The 25,474-nt window shown below is 33.1% G+C and overlaps 2 protein-coding genes and 1 long non-coding RNA gene across 25 annotated transcripts; 2 read left to right on the top strand and 1 right to left on the bottom strand.

Annotated features, from left to right (window-relative positions):
* Window positions 1-1,997: 1,997 nt before the first annotated feature.
* Window positions 1,998-4,609, top strand: LOC112732549 (phosphoenolpyruvate carboxylase, housekeeping isozyme-like). Its single transcript, XM_072210527.1, has 3 exons — window positions 1,998-2,023; window positions 2,953-3,121; window positions 3,657-4,609. Exons 1-3 carry the CDS (start codon window positions 1,998-2,000, stop codon window positions 4,320-4,322), a joined length of 861 nt encoding a protein of 286 aa, XP_072066628.1. The 3' UTR covers window positions 4,323-4,609.
* A 13,553-nt stretch (window positions 4,610-18,162) lies between these two features.
* Window positions 18,163-22,712, top strand: LOC112737022 (3-ketoacyl-CoA synthase 4). 23 transcript variants are annotated; one of them, XR_011870204.1, is made up of 6 exons: window positions 18,163-20,107; window positions 20,602-20,735; window positions 21,041-21,137; window positions 21,327-21,516; window positions 21,807-22,122; window positions 22,204-22,712. XR_011870204.1 is itself a non-coding variant. In XM_072213139.1 (4 exons), exons 1-4 carry the CDS (start codon window positions 19,089-19,091, stop codon window positions 21,430-21,432), a joined length of 1,356 nt encoding a protein of 451 aa, XP_072069240.1. In that variant the 5' UTR covers window positions 18,163-19,088; the 3' UTR covers window positions 21,433-22,712. The 23 variants fall into 23 exon arrangements, 7 of the variants coding, with proteins under 7 accessions (XP_072069240.1, XP_072069239.1, XP_025642508.2 ...); XR_011870202.1 differs by having other exon boundaries at window positions 21,041-21,239; XR_011870206.1 differs by having other exon boundaries at window positions 20,602-20,743.
* A 909-nt stretch (window positions 22,713-23,621) lies between these two features.
* Window positions 23,622-25,474, bottom strand: LOC112737021 (uncharacterized). Its single transcript, XR_003168858.2, has 4 exons — window positions 24,981-25,474; window positions 24,316-24,355; window positions 24,101-24,128; window positions 23,622-23,879 (listed from the first exon to the last, which is right to left on the bottom strand). It is a non-coding gene; the product is annotated as an uncharacterized lncRNA (long non-coding RNA).

Genomic DNA, 25,474 nt, shown 5'->3' with positions numbered 1-25,474 from the left:
GTTACTCGAGTACGTAGTCTTCATGAAACATATATAGTAAAGACTCAAGAGCTAAATTACGTACATGATATTGATATGACATGACATATTCCCAAACAAGTATTATTGGTTGGGATATAAATGTATGTATATGAAAAATTTTTCAGATAATTTTTACTGTTGATTTTAATTTATATATTGTATATATTTTTTCTAATTAAAATTAACGATTAAATTTTTTAAAATATTAATATTTTAAGAACACCTGAAATTCTTTCATATATATAGGTTTACCATTTGGAGTTGGCAAAGGAGGGTGTTTGGGAATGATTGAGAGTAATAGTATTCTTCAAGAAGAATTGTTTGCCATTTGGAGAGGATATCTCTTAGCTTGGGATGTGGGTCAATGAGATGTTATTTGTGAGACGGATTGTGTGGAAGCATTTAATCTTGTTACTTAAGATGGTTTTGGATTTATTGATCCATTGGTGCTCAAAATAAGAGATATCATGCATTGGAATTGGCGTGTTGACTTTCGTTTGATTATAAGATATGCAAACATGGTGGCAGATACTATGGCAAAGATGGCGACGAATTTACAACTTTCATATGTGGAGCTTCTTTCACCTTAGGAGGAATTTAAGAGTAGTCTTAAATGGGACTGTCCCTTTATTTAAGTAGTTCCTTGTTTTGTTTATTTTGTTTTTCTTTATTTAGTTTATTTCAGTCACCAATATATATATATATAGGTTTATAAGTAATTTTCATTTTAATTTTTTTAATGGTGTGTCGTTTTCGTGTTGCTGTGGACACATCGACTTGTGACCATATGAAATGAAAGCTTATCACCTATTCATATTTATCTTTTTAATTATTATTTGTTACAACCCCACCTCAACAACTCTCTTTTTTAAATTTTTGCTGATTATTCTTCTTAATAATGGTATCATCAGTGCTTGCCCCTTGATTGGAATCATTTGCCATAACAACCGAATCAAGTGACTAATAATCTAATAACCTACACATATATATACTGACTTTTAATTACCAAAAAAAGAAAGAAAAATAAAAATGACCTCTCGGAGTGTTGTTTATAACTTTAGGGTATACCGGCACGAAAATTTAACATGGCGATACATAGCTTTGTTATATTAACTATTCTTAATAGCGAAATGTGTGAAAAAAATTTATTCCGATGGAATGCTCAATAAGGAATAATAATGAAGAGTGATACAGTAGTAAGTTAGTATGTAACTGGTAAATGGTCAATGATTAATACTCTTAGTCTGTTGTTTATTCATTATTATGTTTTGTAACAACCAAAAAAGATGTTTCACATTCTAATTTGCTCAATCAATGGCACGCAGGGGAAAATAACATATTAAAGCAACCTTTTTTATCCCAGACTCAACTTTAGGCCATCCAAGTTTGATATAACATAACAAAAATAACATATAAATAAATAATAATATTACATCATCAACAAATATTTTTATTTTTGGTTAGTATTTAACCAGTAATAATTTATACTCATATTTATAGAAATTTTACACACAAGAAACATATAATTTAGTTTATACATATATTTGTACTCAGTAACTTGATCGGTTCGACCACTAATTCGGTTCTGACAACTATGATTGGATCGACACTTGTCCGACATCTATGAGGTCGTACACGACGCTATTATACAAGTCCTTTGAATCAGTAGCTAATTTCTGCAATCTCTCCAACTCATCTAAAAATGAGATCTCAATAATTTTCCTACAAAAAAAGAACGGATATCCACCATTAAAGGTGGAACTACTCTATCGACTTTACATTTATTACTATAAATACGTTGATACCTTCAGATATACTTCGAACCCAATCTACTAAAAATCTGCCTAAAACCTATATATGTTAACTTAAGTATCAAAACAAAGATACCATCTATCTCTACCTTCTCGCGAGAAACTCGAACAACAATACCTTGATACTAATAGACAACTCGGACAGTAGTACCTTAATACTAACAAATGTCGAACGCCGTCCCTCGAAACAGGTCTCACATCATAATTTTATTTATTATATTTATTTATTTTTATATCTCTTATATAATTAGAGTAGAATCTTGTATAAATCTTTTTAACTATTTAGTTATAATTTTTTTTATGTATTATATAAAAAATAGTTAATAAAGATGTGATTTAATAGGCACAGAATACTTGGTCATACAAAACACTAATATTAATAATAAATATATATTGTAATATTGTCAAAACACTAAAAAAAAACAAAATTAGATTAATATATTTTTTTATATATTAAAATTATAATTTTAAAAACTTGATTAATATACCTAAGTTGGATATTTAAATATATGCACACTAATTTTTTTATAATATTACTTTTATCTCACTACTAGAAACTAGTTATTACAGACGGATATTTTTGACGGATTTTATCCCACGGAAATACAGACGGAATTTCAGAGAAATTTTTTGTCGGAAAACAAAAAAATGAATTAGCATAAATTACAGACGGAAAAGAGAATCCGTCGATAATTCTGTCGGAAAAATTAATTTTTTTTGTGGGAAATGGTTACTAGACGGAAAATCCGTCTGTAATTAAATGAATAAAAACGCTGCGTTTTATTCAATTATTACAGACGGAAAATCCGTCTGTACTTTAAAATTTTCTGTCGATAATTTTTAGTTAAACCTAGCATTTGCCCGAACTCCATTCACAACACACAAATCAAAGAAACCTAGCTAAACCTAGCGGTTTAACTTCAAATCGAAGAACTCCCTTAGCTAAACCTAGCATTCCCCTCTCCATCAACGGGCTCCTTCTTCTCTCCGTCGCACGAGCTCTTTCTTCTCCATTCCTCACCTACAGCTCCACTGCCGGCCACCCTAACTGGCGGAGCTACCTTCTCCTTCTTCTCCTCTTTTTTAAACAAAGCAAGCTCCGTGTTTTTTTCGTTCGCAGAACAAAGCAAGCTCAAGCTCCACCACCGCTATGCCTCTCTCTCTACTTTTATCCCCCTCAGTTCTGGCTCGCATACCTTCGCGCAAGCCCTAGCTTCGTGGTGACCAAAATCGGTTCCACCGTCAGTCGCGGTTCCACCTCTCTCTTTCCCCCTGTTCGAACCGATAAGGTGCGTGAACTAGGGTTTTGGTTTTGTGGCAGTGGTTGTTCATCTGAGAGCCACTGGTGATGCTCCTATTCTCAAGCAATCTAAATTCAAGGTGATCTTCGTAATGGCAGCATTATATTTTTCCCAGACTTCAACTCAAAATTCATATGATTTTGTTTGTTTATCGTAATCGATGTGCTTTCTCATTGCTTATTGTGATCTATGTGCTTTTTCAGTTTCTTTTTTAGTTTCTAATTCAAACTTTTGAATGAGGACTATGATTTGTTTGAATCTGAATTATAATTGTTTACAATATTTTGTCAGTATTAGTTTGGGTTAGCCACTTAACTCATCTTAATCATTACACTGTAATTTGATGATCGGCCTTCTATTAGTTTGGGTTAGTCACATACTGAGTTCCTTCTTTACTGTGGTACTTTCTAATTTTTGTTTTTTATTTCATTCAAAGTAGTAAATCCATGATTCACAAAGGACAATACAAAATGCATGGCAATATATGTTAAAACACTATTTGACTCAAATTCTTTTCTTGCAGTTCCTGGAGCCCCTTGAACTCTGCTATAGATCACTCTGCGCATGTGGTGACCAACCAATAGTAGATGGTAGCCTTCTTGATTTCTTGCAGCAAGTTTCCACATTTGGACTCTCAATGGTAAGACTCGACATTCGTCAAGAGTCAGACCGGCACACTGATGTCATGGATGCCATTACCAAACACTTGGAGATTGGATCATACCAAGAGTGGTCTGAGGAACGCAGGCAGGAATGGCCCCTGTCAGAGCTCAGTGGAAAGCGCCATCTGTTTGGCCCTGATCTTCCCAAAATAGAAGAGATCGCCGATGTTCTGGAAACCTTCCATGTCATTACAGAACTTCCCTTAGACAACTTTGGTGCCTACATAATCTCAATGGCAACAGCACCGTCTGATATGCTTGCTGTTGAGCTCTTACAATGGGAATGCCACGTGAAGCAACCGCTAAGGGCCGTGCCATTGTTTGAAAAGCTTGATGATCTTGAGTCTGCTCCTACTGCAGTGGCGCGGCTTTTCTCTATTGATTGGTACAGAAACCGAATCAATGGGAAGCAAGAAGTTATGATAGGATACTCAGACTCAGGAAAAGATGCCGGTCGTCTTTCTGCGACTTGGGCGCTGTACAAGGCTCAAGAGGAGCTCATAAAGGTTGCGAAGGATGTTAGTTGATATGTAAACATTGTATATATAACCTATTCTATGATGTCTGCTGGATATTTAGATCAGCATCATATGATTGTGTCTCTAATACTATTGTTATTTATATAATAAGACTTCGATCCCTTATGATGGCATATTTGGTTATATAAAAAATGTTTCATATTTTTATTTTATTTTATTTTATTTTATTTAATGTTTTTAATACTGAAAAACAAGTTTATTTTGCAATGAAAAATTAAAAAAAAAAATCTATTTTATTTTATTGACGGATTTACAGACAAATTTTCTGTCTATATTCAGAGTTTGGGATGGTTTTCTAAGATTCTAATTACAGACAGAAAATATGTCGGAAATCTGTCGCCAATTACCGACGGAAAATTTGTCTCTAATTACCGAAGGAAAATCTGTCTCTAATTACCGACGGAAAATCCATCTGTAATTATCGACGGAAAATCTGTCGAAAAATCCGCATGTAATTACCGACGAAAAATCCGTCGGAAAGTTCGACGTTCCAAGGAAATGGAGGGGAGAATTTATAGAGGAAAAATCCGTCGATAACTGGTAAAAATCCGTCGATAGTTTTTCAACGAAAAAAAATCTGTCAGTAAATAATTTCCGACGAAGTTTTTACAGAAGAACAAAATCTGTTGGTAACCAAAAATTCGTCTGTAATAAAGACTAAATCTATCTATAAATCTATCTGTATTAAACAATTTTCTAATTGTGTCTTTATTACTAAAATTTTTTGGCTCGATCACTTTAGAAAATTGTGGTAAACCTTATATAGGCTACTTCCTATTGTTATTAAAAGTTCATGGTCAACGTGGGACTTTGCAAAGTTCGAACACTTTTTAAGCAACGTTCTATGCACTACTTTAATTTCAAATGTTTATTCACTAGATTATATCTAGGATAAAACACTTATACAAACAAAAAATAATCTAATATTATTTGAATCATCTAAAATAAAAAAATATTATTTAAATATCTTTATGTATATATTTATATTAATCGAATTTATTGAATTCGATTTACACATTTTAATAGTAAATCGAATTAATATGTATTAAATTATATAGAACATTATATTTAAACATAAATCGAATTCATATATTAGGTGATTCAGATAATATTGAGTTATTTTTTATTTATATAAATATTTTATCCTTATATTTATACACCGGACAAGAATATATTAAAGAAGACTATTATATTATCAATACCAATTTGAATTCTTAATATCAAGTATATACAATTTTTTTATGCACTCGAAAATTACATTGTATATATTCTAAACTTTTTTTGGTCGGATATTCTAAAAAGAAGAAAAACTAGTTAGCCAACACAATCTAAATAGACTTACTATGTTGATTATAATTTTAAGTGTTTAGTTTGTACACTGTTAAGTATTAGTTGGAAATACATAATAAATTAAACTATTTCATATCAGTTCTCTACAACTAGGTTATATTGGTTCTTGTGATTCTTATATTTTATAACTTATTCAATTAAATTCTTCATATTTTTAATTTAATTTTAATTTTAGTTTTGTATTCATTCTTTTTCAATTAACCATTTTTCTTAATCATACACAATTTTTAAAATAAATATTAAATTTTATTACATATTTGCAAATTAAAAGAGAAGACAAAAATATTCTTTATTAGTTACAATATACTTTTTATTTCATATAATTATATGATATTTTGAAGTATAAACTAATTAATAAATTATTAAATTTTAAAAATAATAGTTAATTTAATATAAAATTAAAATTAAAAACATATTTTAAAAAATGAAATAAAATTTTATATAATTATTTAATTATAATTGAATTAATTGGTTCAACTAGTAACTTAATGGTTTAACTCATGATTCAGTAACTAAATATTTTTAACCAGTTTCATTATGATAACTATGGTTTATAGACTAGAGTGTTCCTTTTTTTTTTCTTTTGGGTCATTACTATGGCTTATAGACTAGAGTGTTCCTTTTTTTTTCTTTTGGGTCATTACTAAAGAGTATTCCTTAAGATGGATTCTTATGGGCGGAAACGGAGGATTTATTTGGATGTACATCCAAAATGGACCATTACCTTTCAAATTTTAACTGGACCAACATATCGCCTATCTTCTTCAAATTTGGGCCAATTTATCAACTCCAACAGGGACCACTAGGCCCACTGGTCGCGGACCTGCAATTAAACTTTGGCCCAAACGAAGGACCCATAATTGACAAGGGTTGGGTCCTTGCGGACAAAAGGTACAAATAACAACATGATGATAGTTATGATAGTATGATACTCTCTTCTTTACCAAAAAGCATTTATTATAGTACACCAAAAAAAAAAGCATTTATTATAGAGAGTATATCATCATATCTTGGGCGCTTAGCCCCCTTTTAATCAGAAAAAAAAAATTATGTAAAGAACTGTCTATGAAAGTTTATGTTGAAAATGATCATTAGGTAAGTTCTCTTTAAAATAAAAGAGAATGTGTAAATTCATAATCTTGTATGTAAAATCTATTCAGGGAGACAGTTCACTTGTACCAACCAATTTTAAAAATGATAGTAGACAATACTATTGTGTAGTATAATCTAGTCAACAAGTAATAAAGCCACATGAATTGATTTCTAGTTAAGGAACTTTAAAAAGAGGTAGGTTATAAATAACAAGATCTGTTTGAAAAATATGGGTCAAAAGAAGAATCTAAACACCCCTTTCTTGAAGATCATCCACAACCTAGTTCAAGATAGTAATCAACACATTTTTATGTTATTTTTTTCAGTACAAAAAAAATTATTGACACTAGAACAGTTTATTTATGTGTATAAAATATAAATATTTGATAATAAAGTGGTATGATTATTGTGTTGGAGGCTTCCATTTATCTCTGCTATGATTGCGCACATGAATGGCTTGAAATAATGTCTCGTTTGTCAATTGTCAATCACATTAATGCTTCAGAATTCAGAATTTTTTCAGATATTTCTCTTCTCTTTTAATATAGTTCTATTCCTAGTTGACTCGGCATCTTTGCACCAACCTCTGACAATATTTACTTTCCAGCTAACAGAAAAAGGGAGATGCTGAATTACTGATCATATTTTAGAAATAATGAGTTTTTTAATAAATAAATAAATTAAATATTTTATTTATCGACATACGTATTTTAGACAATATTTCATCTATAGTATAAAAAAAGATAAATATAAACATATTTTATTTACAAACTAAATAAAATTTTAATTAATAAAAAAAAAGAAACATGTTAATTTAAGTAGATCCGTACAACATAGAAGAGAAGCATGAATAGTCTACTTTAAAAACTGTAAATGACTGAAATCATTACATGTAGGCTTTGTTTGGATGTAAAAAAGAAAATAAGAGGAAAGAAAATAAGAGGAAAAAAATAGAAAGAAAAATAGAGTGATTTGTATGGTGTTTGGATGAAGAGAAAATAGATGGAAAAAAAATGAAAATAAATTTTTTTTTTGTTTGGATGAAAAGAAAAGTAAAAAGAAAAAAATCATAATAGTATAAAATTACATTAATACCCTTATCTATATTATATATAAGTTATAATTTATTAATAATAAAGGATAAATATGTAATTTTATTTATGTTTGTAACATTTCTCCTCATTTTCATCTCATCCTTGAGATGAAAATATTTTAGTGGGTCTCACATAAATTTTTTTCTTTCCATTCTATTTTCTCCTCTCATCCAAACAACAAAAAACCTACTTTTTCATCCATTTTCTCTCCTTTCATTTTCTTTCCCTCTAAATTCTCTTGATCCAAACAATGTGGTAGTATGCATCTCACAATTTTTTTGGCACAAATATCAGCTATCATTAATTTTCAATGATAATAATTCACTCACTTGTATTAATTGTCAGATAGAATAACGGATAATATTAATCTATTTTTATTTTTTACTTGATATCTCTTTTTTTTTGTGTTATTAATTAAGTAGAGACAAATATATAGTAGAATATCACAAAATTTCTTCTAATTATTTCTATGCACTCTTTCAATCACGCACTTTTAATTTTTATTTTTTTTTATTTTATCCCTTTATTACTTAGCTATATAAATCTAAAGAATTTTTTTAAAAATTTGTTCGTTAAGAATAAATCACCAAAATAAATATATTTTTATTTTTTATCTTTAATACACGCCCCACAAATTTTTTTATAAAGCAATCAGTCACCGTTGATCTTCGATGATAATGGTCCACTCACTCGTATCAACTGTCAAATATAGGTTAATGGACAACACTAGTCTATCTCTGTTTTTTTCTGGCTGCTAGTTAAGTAGGGACAAATGCATAGTCAAATATTACAAACCCTCTTCTAAGTATTTTTACGCGTCCTTTCAACCACGCGCTTCTAACTTTCGCATTTTCTATTTTACCCCTTCATCAACCAATCATGCAAATCTGAAGAATATTTTCAAAAATATTTTTCTTCAATAATTTTTTTCTTTTAGAATAAATCACTAGAAGGGGCAGCACTAGCCTACCTCTGCTTTCTCTTAATACATATGTGTTTTCTCTGCTAGTCAAGAAGGGGCAAATGCATAGTCGAATATCACAAAACTTCTTCCAATTGTTTCTATGCACCCTTTCAATCACATGCTTTTAACTTTCACTTTTTTCTGTTTTTACCCTCTCATAAACCAGTTATGCAAATTTAAAGATTTTTCTCAAGAATTTTTTTCTTTTAGAATAAATCACCAAAATTAAAATATTTTTATTTTTTATCTTTACTGCACGCTCCACAAATTTTTCTGTAAAGCAATCAGCCACCGTTGATCTCCAATGATAATGGCTCACTCACTCGTATCAATCGTCAGATGTAAGTTAGTGAGCAACATTGGCCAACCTCTTTTTTTTTTCCTGCTGCTAGTCAAGTAGGGAAAAATACATAATCGAATATCACGAAGCCTCTTTCAGTTGTTTCTACGCGCCCTTTCAACCATGTGCTTCTAATTTTCACATTTTTTATTTTTACCCCCTCATCAACGAGCTATGCAAATCTAAAGAATTTTTTCAAGAATTTTTTTTAAGAATAAATTGCCAAAATTAAAATATTTTTATTTTTTATCTTTAGTGCAAACTCCACAAGTTTCTATGCAAAATAATCAGCCACCATTGATCTCCAATTATGATGGCCCACTCACTCGTATCAACCGTCAGATATAGGATAATCGGCAACACTAGTCTACCTTTACATTTCTCCTGATACCTCTGCTTTTTTTTCTTTTTTCTGTTGCAAGTCAAGTAAGGACAAAAGCATTGTCGAATATCACAAAGCCTCTGCCACTTGTTTCTACACGTCCTTTCAACCAATCGCTTCTAACTTTCACATTTTCTATTTTTATCCCTCATCATCCAACTATACAAATCTAAAAAATTTAAAAAAGAAAAATAAATTACCAGAATTAAAATATTTTTATTTTTTATCTTTAGTGCACCTCTACAAGTTTCTTTACAAAGCAATCAGCCATCGTTAATCTCCAATGATAATGACCTACTCACTTGTATCAACCGTCAAATACAGTATAATGGAAATACTAGCCTACCTCTACTTTTTTTTTTCTTATACCTACACTTTTTTTCTGCTGCTAGACAAGTAGGGACAAATGCATAGTCGAATAACACAAAACCTCTTCCAATTATTTCTACGCTTCCTTTAAACCACATGCTTCTAACTTTCACATTTTCTGTTTTTACCCCGTCATCAACCAGCTATGCAAATCTAAAGAATTTTTTTTCTTAAGAATAGATCACCAAAATTAAAATATTTTTTATCTTTAGCGCAAGCCCCACAAATTTTTCTGCAAAGCAATCGTATCAACCGTCAGATACAAGATAATCGGCAGCACTAGCCTACCTTTGTCTTTTCCTGATACCTCGGTGTTTTTCTTCTTACTAGTTAAGTAAGAAAAATGCGTAGTCGAATATCACAAAACTTCTTCCAATTTTTTCTACGCGCCCTTTCAACCACGCGCTTCTAACTTTCACATTTTCGATTTTTACCCCCCAATCAACTAACTATGCAAATTTAAAAAAAATTTTCAAGAATTTTTTTCTTTAAGAATAAATCACCAAAATTAAAATATTTTATTTTTTTATCTTTAGTGTGCGCCCCACAAATTTCTCTAGAAAGTAATCAGCCACCGTTGATTTCCAATGATGATAGCCCACTCACTCGTATCAACCGTCAGATGTAGGTTAATGAGCAACATTAGCCTACCTCTACTTTTTTCCTGCTACAAGTCAAGTAGGGACAAACACATAGTCGAATATCATAAAACCACTTCCAATTGTTTCTACGCACCCTTTCAACCACGGTTCTAACTTTCACATTTTCTATTTTTACCCCTTCATCAACCAGCTCTACAAATCTAAAGAATTTTTTTCTTTTAGAATAAATCACTAAAATTAAAATATTTTTATTTTTTATTTTTTATTTTTAGTGCACGTTCCACAAGTTTCTTTGCGAAATCATCAGCCACCACCGTTGATCTCCAATGATGATGGTCCACTCACTCGTATCAACCATCAGATATAGGTTGGGCAACGCTAGTCTTTTGCTTTTTTGTTTTCTGGCTGCTAGTCAAGTAAGGACAAATGCAGAGTCAAATATAACAAATCCTCTTCCAATTATTTTTACGCGCCCTTCCAACCACCCACTTCTAATTTTCACATTTTCTGTTTTTATCCACTCATCAACTAGTAACTGAAACCTAAAGAATTTTTTCAAGAATTCTTTTTTTTTTTAAGAATAAATCACCGAATTATTATTATTTTTTTTTTAGTTCAAGCTCCACAAGTTTTTCTGCAAAGCAATTAGTCACTGTTGATCTTCGACGATGATGGCCCACTCACTCGTATCAACCATCAAATATAGGTTAGCGGGCAACACTAGCATACCTCTGCTTTTTTTTTTTTCTGCTGCTAGTAATGTAGGGGCAAATGCATAGTCGAATATCACAAAACTTCTTCCAATTGTTTCTACGCACCCTTTCAATCGTGCGCTTCTAACTTTCACATTTTCTATTTTTACTTCCTCATCAACCAGCTATGCAAATCTAAAGAATTTTTTCAAGAATCTTTTTCTTTAAGAATAAATCACCAAAATTAATATATATATTTTTTTATCTTTAGTGCAAACCCTACAAGTTTCTCTCAAAGCAATCAGCCACCATTGATCTCCAATGATAATGGTCCACTCACTCGTATTAACCGTCAGATACAGAATAATCGGCAGCACTAGCTTACCTCTGCTTTCTCCTGATACCTCTGCGTTTTCTCTGTTGCTAGTCAAGAAGGGGCAAATGCATAGTCGAATATCACAAAACCTCTTTCAATTGTTTCTATGCACCCTTTCAACCACATGCTTCTAACTTTCACATTTTCTGTTTTTACTCTCTCATCAACAAGTTATGCAAATTTAAACAATTTTTTCAAGAATTTTTTCTTTTAGAATAAATCACCAAAATTAAAATATTTTTATTTTTTATCTTTAATGCACGCCCCACAAGTTTCTCTGCAAAGTAATCTGCGTTTCAACCGTCAGATACAGTATAATGGACAACAATAGCCTACCTCTACTTTTTTTTCTAATATCTCTGCTTTTTTTCTGCTGCTAGTCAAGCATTGACAAATGTATAGTCGAATATCACAAAATTTCTTCCAATTATTTCTACACACCCTTTCAACCACATGCTTCTAACTTTCACATTTTATGTTTTTACCTTCTCATCAACCAGTTATGCAAATTTAAATAATTTTCTTAATTTTTTTTAAGAATAAATCACCAAAATTAAATTCTTTTTTTTCTTTAGTGCATGCCTCACAAATTTTGTTGCGAAGCAATTAGTTACCACCGTTGATCTTCAATGGTGAGGGCCTACTCACTCGTATCAACTGTCAAATATAGGATAATGGGCAAGACTAGCCTATCTCTTTACTTTATCCTGCTACTAGTCAAATAGGGACAAATGCATAGTCGAAGTCTCGAAGATCATAAAGCGTCTTTTAATTATTTCTATGTGCCCTTTTAACCACGTACTTTTATATTTTTTATTTTTACTCCCTTATCAACTAGTTATACAAGTTCAAAGAATTTTTTTAAGAATTTCTTCTTTAAAAATAAATTACCAAAACTAAAATATTTTTATTTTTTATCTTTAATTTTTAATTGCAGACAAGCAAATGATACTCGGAACATTCTTCGTGTGTTTGTTCCACAACTTGACCGCAAGAGAGTAAATTTTTCACATTTTTATATAATTGATGTGTTCAATTATTAGTTCGGAAAAAATGGGCTTAAGTCTGTGATGATGATAGAAGTACTGCAATTTAACTTTGCTTAGTTTGGTACCAGTATTTACTGTTATCTTTTATTAAATCTTTCTTTTTCACTTGCTTTTCATTCTAATTGGATTTCTTTATCAGGCTGTTTCTTTATTTTTCTTTATAAATGCTAAAAAAAAATCATGTGGCCAACATTTGGAAAAGAAGATCAAATTAAGTGACCGAATATTCAGCTTTCATAATGTGTCTGTCGGTTGACACAAAAAAGAACAGAGAGAATGATACATCTGTCGGTTGTGTTAATTACCATAGACTTTGCCAATTTATTATATGATAAAAATGGGACAAAATTAAATCTATTTAAAAATAAAAAGGGTCAGATTTTTGTTTTGAAATTTTAATTCTTTTGGCTTTGTTGCGTGCAGAAGTTCCAACCTTTCTGATCCTCTGTTTTCACCCCCACATTGCATGTGGTATCGGAAAGAGGAAACTGTCTTCGTTCGTATTAATCTCTTCCCAAGTTTTTGGTTAAAATTAAAAATCCTGCACACTCGTACTTGATTTGTTGGTATTTAATAAAATGATAGATTCAATTTTGTGAAATAGAATTTAATAATCATAATAATTATAAGATTTCACTAATGACTGGATGAAACAAATTAAATTTCGAAGTGGATAATGTATGAAGAGTAATTCGCTACTCATTGGATTAGAGAATTTAAAATTGATGACGAACCTTATTCTCATATGAATGGGTAAAATGTTATCGTAGTTAAGGCTCCAAATTGGCATGCATGTGGAGAAAAGTGCATGAACTATCTTCAATGGGCAGAAGATAACTCATGCCGCATCCATGATGACACGTATAATCTCCTTGCATGTAGAATGGAACTCTACGTACATAGCCACCTGAGCCTGAATGAAAAAGAAATTGTTAAAATCTTAGAGCAACTCATTAATCTTGTTGATGAGATCTAAGTAAGTGGTTTAGAAGCAATATTAATCTTCTTGTCATTAATTATTCATTATCCTAAAGAATTGAAAGATGGATAAAGTATGACAATATTGGGATAGAATAGGATGTATGTGATGGGCCAGAGTTATTGGTTGTATTTGGCTCCCACACGGTTCATTATGTTCCACATAATTTTCTGACATGATTTTGGGTTTTTTTTCCTAGCCATAATAAACATCATTATTAAATGTGGGTAAACATCATTCTGTTGTTAATGTGTTTCTTTTTCCACAGAAGAAAAAGTAAATAAAGACTAAAGAGAGGAACATGCAACATCATCTTGATGCTATGCGATCTAATAAAGCATGGAATTGATCTAATAGCTAGTATAGTATAATTAGCACAAATCTTGAGATCTTAAGGACCAATACATGGCATTAATTTCCATCCAAATTCTGGCCCATATAACTGTACACAATATCGTTGTCTTAGTTTTTCTTTTTGTTATCACGACGATCTTATCTAGATATGGAAGAATTACAGTGCTGACATTTAAAGGGCCGGGGTTGATCCAAACCTAATGAGAATGGGATTGTGGACACTGGTAAGCCTCAGCCAACGTCGTATTCATGCCGGCATTCGAAGTGTTAAGTCTTGTTTTGTATTGCAGCATCACTGTACTTATACTGATATTTTTCATTCATTTTTTATTTTATTAATAATATTTGATAGACAATAAAATATTTGTTTAAATTTATCTTATTTAATATTTATTGATTATTTTTAAAATAATTATATAATTTTAAAGGCAAATCACTTAAACAAATTAATTGGTGAATAAAATTACATGAATTTCTTAAAGTGAAAAATGTTATGGGCATATTCTGATACACACTTTTATTTAAATTAAATTTATTAAAATTGATTTAGAGATTGTAATGGTAAATCGAATTAATCAAATTCGAACTAATAGAAATTTCTATAAATTGAATAAATATGATTCGATTTACTACCATTTAAAACTCCATCCATTGTAAATCGAAATCATTAGCTTCGAATTATAATTATGGTTTTCTGCCCTAATAATTCGAATTCATCGCTAGTAAATCGAATGGAGTTAGTTTGATTTACCTTGAATGAAAGCTAGTGGTAAATCGAATCCACTAACATCGATTTAATGCTTCTATGCCATTATAAGGAATTTGAATCCAGTTGTTTCGACTTACATTCCAACCACCAAAAAATCAGATCCAGAGAACATTTGTGCAAAAAAAAAAAAAAAAACTAGGATTGAAACTGTGAAAATGGAAGACGATTCCAATCGTATCTATCGGTTAGACGGCGTCACCCACATTGCTGGTTTGATTGACGAAGAGGTTAGTTTTCGAAATTGAATATCAATAATAGTTTGTGATGTTAAGTGGCTTAGAATTTTGTTATATGCGCTTTTGTGATTAAACTACAAATGGTAATTAGATTAATTGTTTACTGGTTAACAATGCTTAGTTAGAGTGTGATTAACTAGATTAGTAATTTTTCAAAAGTATAGGTAGGTTTCTAATGTTAGGTTAAATAGGCAGTAGAAATAAGGAAATGATGTAAATTAGTTTAATTTTTTAGATTTAATATAATTCCTATGCTTTAGGTTAAAGACCTTTTACTTAGCCAACCACACCCTCTTATATATAGGTCTGAACCCAAAATGTGCCTCCGTCGCAATCTGGAGAATCTTGATTGACACGGACGCATCAACTCTGATCATAGGAAGGATATAAGCAGATATCACATGATAGTCAAGTTTCTTGTGATCACTAGAGATCGAGGTGGCCAAACATGTATGAGGTCCGTTATACCGTCTGACCTCTCATATGCCCTTCCGCCACCGTAGCGTAATCCGAATCAACCATCTGCAACTATTTTCGAACTCCTTGCACTTGCCGTACTACTTATCATGGTCCGATTCCATCACTTTATACTCAACTCTACGACAGATGCTATAAGTCTTCACACATAGGACGATTTTCTCTTTATTATGGAATTGTTGATCGACTTGGAACTCAGCTAGACCTGCGGTATCCTGTAAATCTCTCGCGTCAAAACTATACTGTACATCTGGTAACCTCTCTGGTCTCATCGCATCCAAGTCTAGAGACGAAAATTACAGCGGGTACTGCTGAGTTTCCGAGCTCGATGCTCAACCAGGCCCGACAGGAATACTCCTCTCTATATCATCATCGCTATCATCAGCAATCGTGGTAGGCTCTACATCATCGTCATCCCTTAGGACATCTTCCATCGCATCCGATTCTCCAACCGCCCAAAAAATCGGAATCATAACAGGGGTATTCATGTTAGCACCTTATTTTGCAATCTCGTCGCGGTGTAGATCAGCTGCAAAAGATGGAGATGCCACCATATCTCTCATAGATGCAATTATAGGTACAGATAAAGATGCAACAACAGGGGTTGAACTGGAGGCTGCTGCCAAAGGTACTGATTGATGATTCCGGTTCGATCCTCCTGAACTAGAGACCACATCCACAAGCTTTGCCAATAGTTCAGGGATTCTCACCTCCGAAAACTGGCGATGACAGTAAAATAAAACTTGCACATTCTCATCACTACCTATCACAAACGAGTCGTACTTCACCCCATCCCGAACAACAGAAATCGGAATTCGATAATATAACTTGTCGATTCGTTTTATTCCATGCAGACCCAATTTTTGTAGTATGGTATTATGAAAATCAACCAGGCTCATAGAATGTCTGAGAAAGACACTCAACGAATTTTTATCAGCATACTTAATTCTCGATTGTGTTTTAATCTTAATCGTGCCTTTGTAGTGCACAAGAACTAGAAAGCTATCTTCCGTAACTATGTTGAGTGTCACTCTAATGAGGATTCAACATGTTGTTGGTATTTATATAGGTTGGACGATAGTCTAAATCTAATTAATTCGATTTAATATTGATACGTGCTTCAAATGTTCGTAATATAAAGAGTTCAAGTGTTATTTAGAAGATATTAATTTACATTTTTAGAACGTTTTAATTTAATTTGATATATTTTGATTTTGTTTATTTAATTGCTAGATTGAGCCATATGTTTATGGGCTTTAGGGTTTTCTTTGTTTTAACCTAATAAGAGGTTATAAATACCTCAGCTATTGTAGTCGTAGTAAAGAATGATTTAGAGGTTTGAAAACCCTTTTTTTTGTTTCGTGATGAAACCATGGCGTGGACAATTGAGGTTGAGGAGTCCATCTCTTGTTGCATCGGAGAATTTGGTAGAAGGTTGAGTAGTCCCTTCGATTCAATTTTCAAATTATGGCATTGACAAGTTAGGTTGAAGAGTCCCTTTCTTGTTGCGTCAAGAAATTGGGTAGAAAGTAGACTGATTCTCTTTGTACTCAATTTCAATCTATCATTTTTGTTTCTATTTTAATTTTAATGCATCTTTTTTTATTCCGTTTGAATCCTTATTGTCTTATTTATCCATTTATTCCTTTACCATTTGGTAAGCTCAAGTATTAGATTAATTCTTATTAATCTATATTTGTTCTTCTTTTATCATAAAAAAAGAATCTAATGTCTGTCGCGTCTTTCTTTAAGTTTTTGTATTCTTGTTTCTGCTTGCGTTTCATTATTGTTGATTTTATTGTTTAAAAAATAAAATAAAAACGAGAAAAAAAAAGAAATGATCTTCATTGTAATTATTGTTCTTTTCATATACTATTTTTTCACCTACAAGATTCGAGGGCGAATCTTTTTTGAAAAGAAGTAGAATGATACGTGCTTCAAATGTTTGTGATATGAAGAGTTCAAGTGTTATATAGAAGATATTAGTTTACATTTTTAGAATGTCTTAATTCGATGCATTTTGATTTTATTTATTTAATTACTAGATTGGGCCTTATGTTTGTGGGCTCAGGATTTTCTATATTTTAACCTAATAAGAGGTTTTAAATACCTCATAATCTAGGGTAGTCGAAGTCACAAAAAAAAATTAGGATAGTCGAAACACAAAATGTGTTAGAGGTTTAAAAACTCCTTTTTTGGTTTCGTGGTGAAACCATGGTATGGACAATTGAGGTTGAGGAGTCCCTCTCTTATTGCATCAAGGAATTGGGTAGAAAGTTGAGAAATCCCTTCGATTCAATTCTTAAAGGAAAAGATAGATAACCAACAAGTTTTTTGAACAATGTGTAAACAATATGAATTAATAGAGTTAAAAGAATAAATGTAATTAGTAGCATTAAATTAGGGTGTAGTGTATTTTTATTTGATTGGTGGTTGTTCATGTTGTTCAAAATTTTCATTGTTCCCCTAGCACTCCCCATTCTTAAATTATGGCGTTGACAAATTGGGTTGAGGAGTCCCTTTCTTGTTGCGTCAAGAAATTGGGTAGAAAATAAAGTGATTTTCTTTGTACTCAATTTCATCCTATCCTTTTTATTTCTATTTCAATTTTAATGTATTTTTTTTTATTCAGTTTGAAATTTTTGTTTATATTTTATTTCTTTATCAAATATGGTTGTTTGTAAATGGTAATTTGAATTTTTTAGGGTCGATTTTTTCTATAATCTTTTCTTGCATAAATCAAACCCACTTTATTCGATTTATTTTAGTGATTTAGACTTTTAGTACACTCATCATACTAGATAAATCGAATCTAATAAGATCGATTTACTACCATCAATCCTAAATTGAATTTATTATGCATGCTTACATCGATATAAATGAATTCAATTTACATTAAAATAAACTACTAACGTAATACTTTTTAATTGGTGTTTGCTACGGTACGATGATAAATTAATACGTACCGATACGTTTAAAATGTGGACAAATAACAATTAAACAAGTGGAATTTATTTTCCACGCAGCATTTAATTTTTTCTTTTTTAAATATATAATATATCACCACTTTTACTAAAACACCCTTTTAATTAAATAAAAATAAAAAATAAATTTTATTTAATTTTAATTAAAAGACTTAAACATCTTTCTTTTATTTGATTAGACAAAAATACCCTTTGAATACCCCTATCTTAACAGCTTCTCCCCTAAACCCTAGCTTCTCCACCACCGCCCCAAGGACTGCCGCCGTCCATCGCTCTCAGGCACTACCATCGTCGTCTGATCGTCCGTGTTTCTTCCTCCTTCAAGAATCGCAGCTTCTTCTTCCTCGACCTCGGCGCGTCAGTTCCTGGTATTCATCTGCTCCATCGCGCTCTTGCCGCCGTCCGTCGGGCGCTCAGTCACCATCGTCTTTGTCTGGTCGTCGCAGATTCTTCCAACCCACCACCGTCTTCTGAGTTGTGTTCGTCGCCTGGCCTCTGTCTCCGTCACGATTCTGCCCCCCTCTTCTCAGACTGCTCAGTAGAAAAATCCATCTCCATTCCAGTTTCCTTCCTTCGAGTTCAGAGAGCAGAAGCTCAACCAAGAAAGAAACCTTAGACTTCGACGGTCAGTATGTACCCGAAGCCATGCATCATATCCCTCCAACTCCTTCCATGGCTGTTGCAAGAGAAGAAGCTGAGAATGTTATGTTTGGTGCTTTGGATAATCTCTCTGCTAATACAAAGATTAAGCCTAAGGATATTGGTGTTCTTGTTGTGAATTGCAGTTTGTTTAACCCAACTCCTTCACTTTCTGCAATGATTGTGAACAAGTACAAGCGTAGGGGTAACATTAGAAGCTTCAATTTGGGTGGTATGGGTTGTAGTGCAGGAGTTATAGCCATTGATCTTGCTAAGGACATGCTTCAAGTTCATAGGAACACTTATGCTGTTGTTGTTAGCACTGAGAACATTACTCAGAATTGGTACTTTGGGAACAAGAAATCTATGCTGATCCCAAATTGTTTGTTCCGTGTTGGTGGTTCTGCTGTTTTGTTGTCCAACAAAGGCTCTGTTAAGAGAAGAGCAAAGTACAAGCTTGTTCATGTTGTGAGGACTCATAAGGGTGCTGATGATAAAGCTTTCAGGTGTGTGTATCAAGAACAAGATGATGATGGCAAAACTGGTGTTTCTCTCTCAAAGGATCTTATGGCTATTGCTGGTGGGGCTTTGAAGACTAACATCACAACTTTGGGGCCTCTTGTTCTTCCAATAATTGAACAGCTTCTGTTCTTTGCTACTTTGGTTGTTAAGAAGCTTCTGAATGCAAAAGTGAAGCCTTATATACCTGATTTCAAGCTTGCATTTGATCATTTCTGCATTCATGCTGGTGGGAGAGCTGTGATTGATGAGCTTGAGAAGAATCTTCAGCTTCTGCCTATGCATGTTGAGGCTTCTAGAATGACACTTCACAGATTTGGGAACACTTCTTCAAGCTCTATTTGGTATGAGCTGGCATACACTGAAGCCAAGGGAAGAATGAGGAAGGGGAATAGGGTGTGGCAGATTGCATTTGGAAGTGGATTTAAGTGTAACAGGGCAGTGTGGCAGGCACTTAGGCATGTCAAGGCTTCACACAAGTCTCCTTGGGAAGATTGCATTCATAGGTATCCAGTGCAGGTTGTTACATAGCTTTAATTTCTGCTACTCTCTCTGGTACACATAGCATAAGCCAATAATCAATCCTATTCAAGGAGATAATAGATAATGTCTCAGCTGTTCAATCATCACTTTAGAAGCCTATTTTTGTTGTTATTTTTAATTATTCTAATGCTTCTGTTTTAGTTACTTAATCCTTAAATTAATATTTATGGTTCTCATGTTAAAGAGTAGTGTTTTATTTTTACATGTTGGTTACAACTTTTGTGGGACTTGGTTTCTAAAAAGGGATACTTTTAGTACTTAAAAGCTGTACATTTTGCAAATAACAAGGAAAAAGATTTTCCACATGAACAGTATTGGAAATAAAACTTATACTTGAAGCGTTGTTCAAAGATTCCTGTAGCAAACACCATAATTTTAATATGTGACAAATAACAAACACCATAATTGTTATTTGAATTTTTTGAATTTTGAAAATTTTTTTTATTAAATGGTTCAGCTGTTTCATGGATCGCCAAGTGGTTGCGGAATTCATTCGTATGCTTGATATCAGTGAAAATTCAAGAATTGAGGCACCGTTACTTCAGTATCTCAGCATAATGATTCAAAACATGGATAATGAACATGCAATTTGTAAGACTGTTAGTATTTCTTGATGTTTCAGGCTAAGGTCATTAGACTTTAGAGTTTTACCTATTGTTCATACATTGTTAGGCATGAAATAGTTATTTGAGTTGAAAACTTTAATTTTTTTAATTGAAGATCTTTAGACCCATCAATAGTGTGATGCACGAGATCTTATGCTATGCGGAAATGTTGTCAAATATGGCACACAGAATCCAGATGGTCTGTTGGTACTTTTATATTATCTACTGGTATGTCTTAGGCTTCATACTGGTACTTAATCCAATATGCTGTGCTGACTTTGCATCTTGCAGACTATTGTTTCAGCAATGGTTATATTAATAGCATCATTTTGCATCCGTATGAACTTGATGGGGGAGACTTGGCTCCATACTATATGTCTTTTCTAAGGTTGTGTTGCAAGTTTTTCTGTTCTAAATTTTCTCTCCTCTTTCTTTTATTAGTGAATCACACAATGTGTATTCCCTTAGATGCTTTTCTCCATGAAAAAGGGTATAATCATTTGTTAGATATTTTTCATTAATTTATATATGCTTGATTGATTCTGATTTCTAATGATACAGCCCTTTATTCAAACAGGGATATGGACACTCAAAAAAGAAGAAATGGATTGATTCTTGAATCTGATAAAATTGTTGATGAACTATACTACTTGAAAGACATTCTTAGTGTTGATGAGCCTTGATTGAATCAATTGGTTACTGAGAATCTCCTGAATGGGCTTGTGTTTCCTGTACTATTCTCATTACCAGCTTCAATGAATAATAATGTGAGATCTGAGAATTTCCTGTTAATTAGTTTACTCTAATTACTGTTTCCCTCTGTTGTGGTATATCATTGCTATATCAACTCTAGTGTTAAAGTCTGTTGATACTTGATATGAATTGACGATAATTGATAAAACAAATCTCTAACTTGTGAATGTTTGAATATATATCATAATTTCCCACTTGGTAATTGCCTGCTTCAGCTGATCTTGCTAGTTGCTATACTTGAATTTATATCCATGATTTATTTCCACATGATGCGCTGATTCAAACAATATGTTCTTTTACCCAGGGCTCAGATTTATCTGCTATCACTTCACTATATATCTTATCGCGTCTTCTTCAAGTCGTTGGGGGAAGAAGCATGATTAACAACGTGGCTGGTGTTATCCTGTATCATTTTTTAAACTTAAATGCGAGAACTCTGACCGAAGGGAATGCTTCTGATATGTCTAATGAAGTTAAACCATTTTCTAAGTGCCTGAATGAAGTGGAAAAGATTATTTCTTATGCTCCTGAGTCAAAAGGAGATGGAAACATCAATGGGAACTATCCGGATTCTCTTTTGGAAGATTTCAGGACCAGAGTCAATATTAGTTGCTCGAATGGTGATATATGTCCCAAAACGGCAATGTTTTCTTTGTTATGCCTTGTCTCAGATTGTTCAATGTTTTCTTTGTTCCTAACAGATATGCGGCCGAGGGAGATCCGGCTGGTCATGAGTGGGTACCTGCCCTCTGTGATGTCTCAATCAGACTTGGTTGGTTTTGGCATCTTTCAGAACTTCCAAAGTCTGCAATCAATCTGCTTGAAATATACTATAAGTCGGTTGGTCGAAATTGTCACTTGTTACTCAATGTGCCTCCAAACTCGTCGCGTCTCATACTTGGGGATCTACATGGATCCAGTTACCATTTGGAGCAGCATATATGATGATACAGTATTAACAAGCCATTTCAATGCCACTCAAGTTATTCATATTATCACACAAGACAACTCTCATACTGCTACTTCAACACAGCTACAATGTAAACTTGCTCAGTTATTTTTCTTGTAGTTGTATGTTACACGGAAATAGAAGAAAATTTTTTGCTCATTTATGTATGTGTGAATGGGTATCTGTTTTTCTCCCCCATGTATTTTGTAGAATCTTGTAGAGGGCTCGTCTCTCAATAAATAGAGCAGTAATATGTGCAAATTGCTGTGTAATTTACTTTCATAGTATCAGGAACAAATCTTCCAAGTTCCAATAGTCATTAACTTGCACGCATTGGCCTTCAAAATTCCTAAGATATTTTTTTTTGTTGACATGTTTATTAATAAATCAAAGAAATTAATAAGTTCACTAATATGTATAAACTAAAACTTCAGTAAATTAAAAAATGAACCAAGTGCAAAGCTCATTCTTTCACTTGTTCTATTTTAATTTGCTCATATCATAATATCCTTTTTAATTGGATTTTATTTATTTATTCATTATTTTCTTAGTATATTGGAACTTTAAAAGGGTTGATAGAGATATTCATAGTAATTGAGGATGGAAGCAGCAGCAGAGCAAGGAGAGAGAGGAAGCAGAACACAGATGCTAACAGGTTTTAAGAGAGGATTCATCTAAGGCTTGCATCGGCTGTTCCTTTGAAAGAAAAAAAATATATTTTTAAAGGAGAAATTGGTCCAGAGATTGAGTTGTTGGCTATATTCAGCACTTCAACATTTGCAGACACACTTGGCAATAGACCCTTGAATAGATTAGAACTCAAATTTATAATGCTGGAATTTAAGAAGACATTAGATAGATCTCCACTTATCTCATTGTTAGAGAGATCCAGGAATTCGAGCTGCAAAGTCCAATTCCAAAACCAAATTGGAGCCTTGTCTGAGATACCTAATTTGGACATTGTCAAGACTAGGGGTGTTCGCGGTGCGGTTTGGTTCGGTTTTTGAGAGAAAAGCCATCCGATCCAATCGTTTTATCAAACTGCGGTTCGGTTTGGTTCGGTTTTTTTATCGAAACCATCCGAACCAAACCAAACCAATTAAAATCGGTTTGATTTGGTTCGGTTTGTTCGGTTTTTTCAGTCAATTCAAAAAAAAAACTACCATACTATTTCATAAAGTCATAACATTGAAATCAACAAACACAAATACACAATTGCTAACAAAGTCTTGATCTATTGAAATTTATCGACAAAAGAAATTCAAATACAACAATCAAAAAAAATGGGAGACAAATTGTAGAGACCTTGCTAAATTCTATGGTGACTTGGGAAAAGATGATGCAATAGACCTACTTCTTGCAATTGAAAAAAAGGGAAGATTTTGCTAAACACTGCTTCTCGGCGGAGGTGGTTGGGCTGTTGTCCATCTGAAAGAATGAAGTCCATTAGATATAAAAAAATCGCAAGAAAATCTCATACATGGCAAGGTACCAACTGCAAGCTACTAAAGCTATAAAGGAACAATAAAATGCATTTTTTACCCCATAACTCTGATTTGATGAGCCACGACAACTATCTTCCAAACAAAGAAATAAGATAGGAAATGAAAGGAATAAGAATTTAATTAGAATAGAAAGAAGGCACTCACCATGAATGAAAGAAGCCCTGTGAGTATACTGCATTCGTAAATTAAAAAGTTCAGTATAGACCATTAGAAAGCTGTATAGAAAACTAACCAACATCTACAACTACTCTCAGATACAGGTTACTTGTATAAAAGCATATAACCACAATCCAAAAGTTAAATGAATAGATTAAAAAACAAATCACATAATGAAACATCATAACTAAAATCAATCTGACCTTGAAACAGACCACATAGGATTCCAACTTTCAAGATGAACTGCAGGAGCAGGAGCAGCAAAACACAGAAATATTAAATAAAAATCAGTATCCCATAATATTAACTGACTTACAATCACTGAACCAGCAATAAAACAACAACTAGCAACAATGAAATCAATGATCAGTGACAAGTAAAACAATAAAACAAATAAAACAAAAAATTTCCCTAAACAATAAAAAACAAATAAAACAATAACAAGTTAACAACAACCAGCAACAATGAATTCAATGATTATTGAACAGTAATCAGTCAAATTACTTAATTACAATGAATCAATGATCAGTGAACCAGCAATAAAAAAATTTTCCCTAAACTGAACAATAAACTGGAAAGGTTCGGCAAAAACTGAACAATAAATCAATAATAGCAATACCAAATTACCAACAATAAAATGAACAATAAACAGCAACCAGAATTCCAGCAACAATACCAACAATAAAATAATTCATCAAGTTATAAACTATAAGGAATTAAACAGCAATAAATAGCAACCATAAACAGCAATAAACACTAAACAGCAACCACCAGTAAACAGCAAATGGTTCATATTGACTCGGGCTCCATATTGACAGTAAACAACCACCAATAAACAACCAGTAAACAGCAATAAACAGCAAATTACCTGAATCGGTGGCTCGGGCTCCATGTTGACTTGGGAGGAAGGCTGACTGGGAGACTCGGAGGTGCTGCCGTGCTGGGAGTGGGTTGAACTGATGATAGTGGCGCTGAGTGGGAGAACCCAGAAACACTGCTGGCGCTGGGTGGTGGCGTCTCAATGGCGACGGCGTGGTGCTGTGCGTGGGCGACGGCGTCGTGCTGTGGGTGGCGTCTCCGCGAAGAGGAAGGCTTCGGCGTCGTGCTGTGGGTGGCGACGGCGTCGTGCTTTGGCGATTTGGAGAAGAGAGAGCGAGAGCGGCTGGGATTTGGAGAAGAGAGAGCGAGAGCGACTGGGATTGGCGAGAGCGAGAGCGACTGATGATAGAGACTAGAGAGTAGAGAGCGCAGCCGCAGGTTAGGGATTGGGGATTTGGGGGGTTAGGGTCAGGGACGGCTGGGGGAGGGGGGCGCTCTCACACTCGCGCAGCAACCTTTGTTCATTTGGGGGGTGGGGGTCTT

Source organism: Arachis hypogaea, chromosome 13 (genome assembly GCF_003086295.3).
Source record: "Arachis hypogaea cultivar Tifrunner chromosome 13, arahy.Tifrunner.gnm2.J5K5, whole genome shotgun sequence".
Classification (NCBI taxonomy): Eukaryota; Viridiplantae; Streptophyta; class Magnoliopsida; order Fabales; family Fabaceae; genus Arachis; species Arachis hypogaea.
This window is presented reverse-complemented; position numbering and strand designations above follow the sequence as displayed.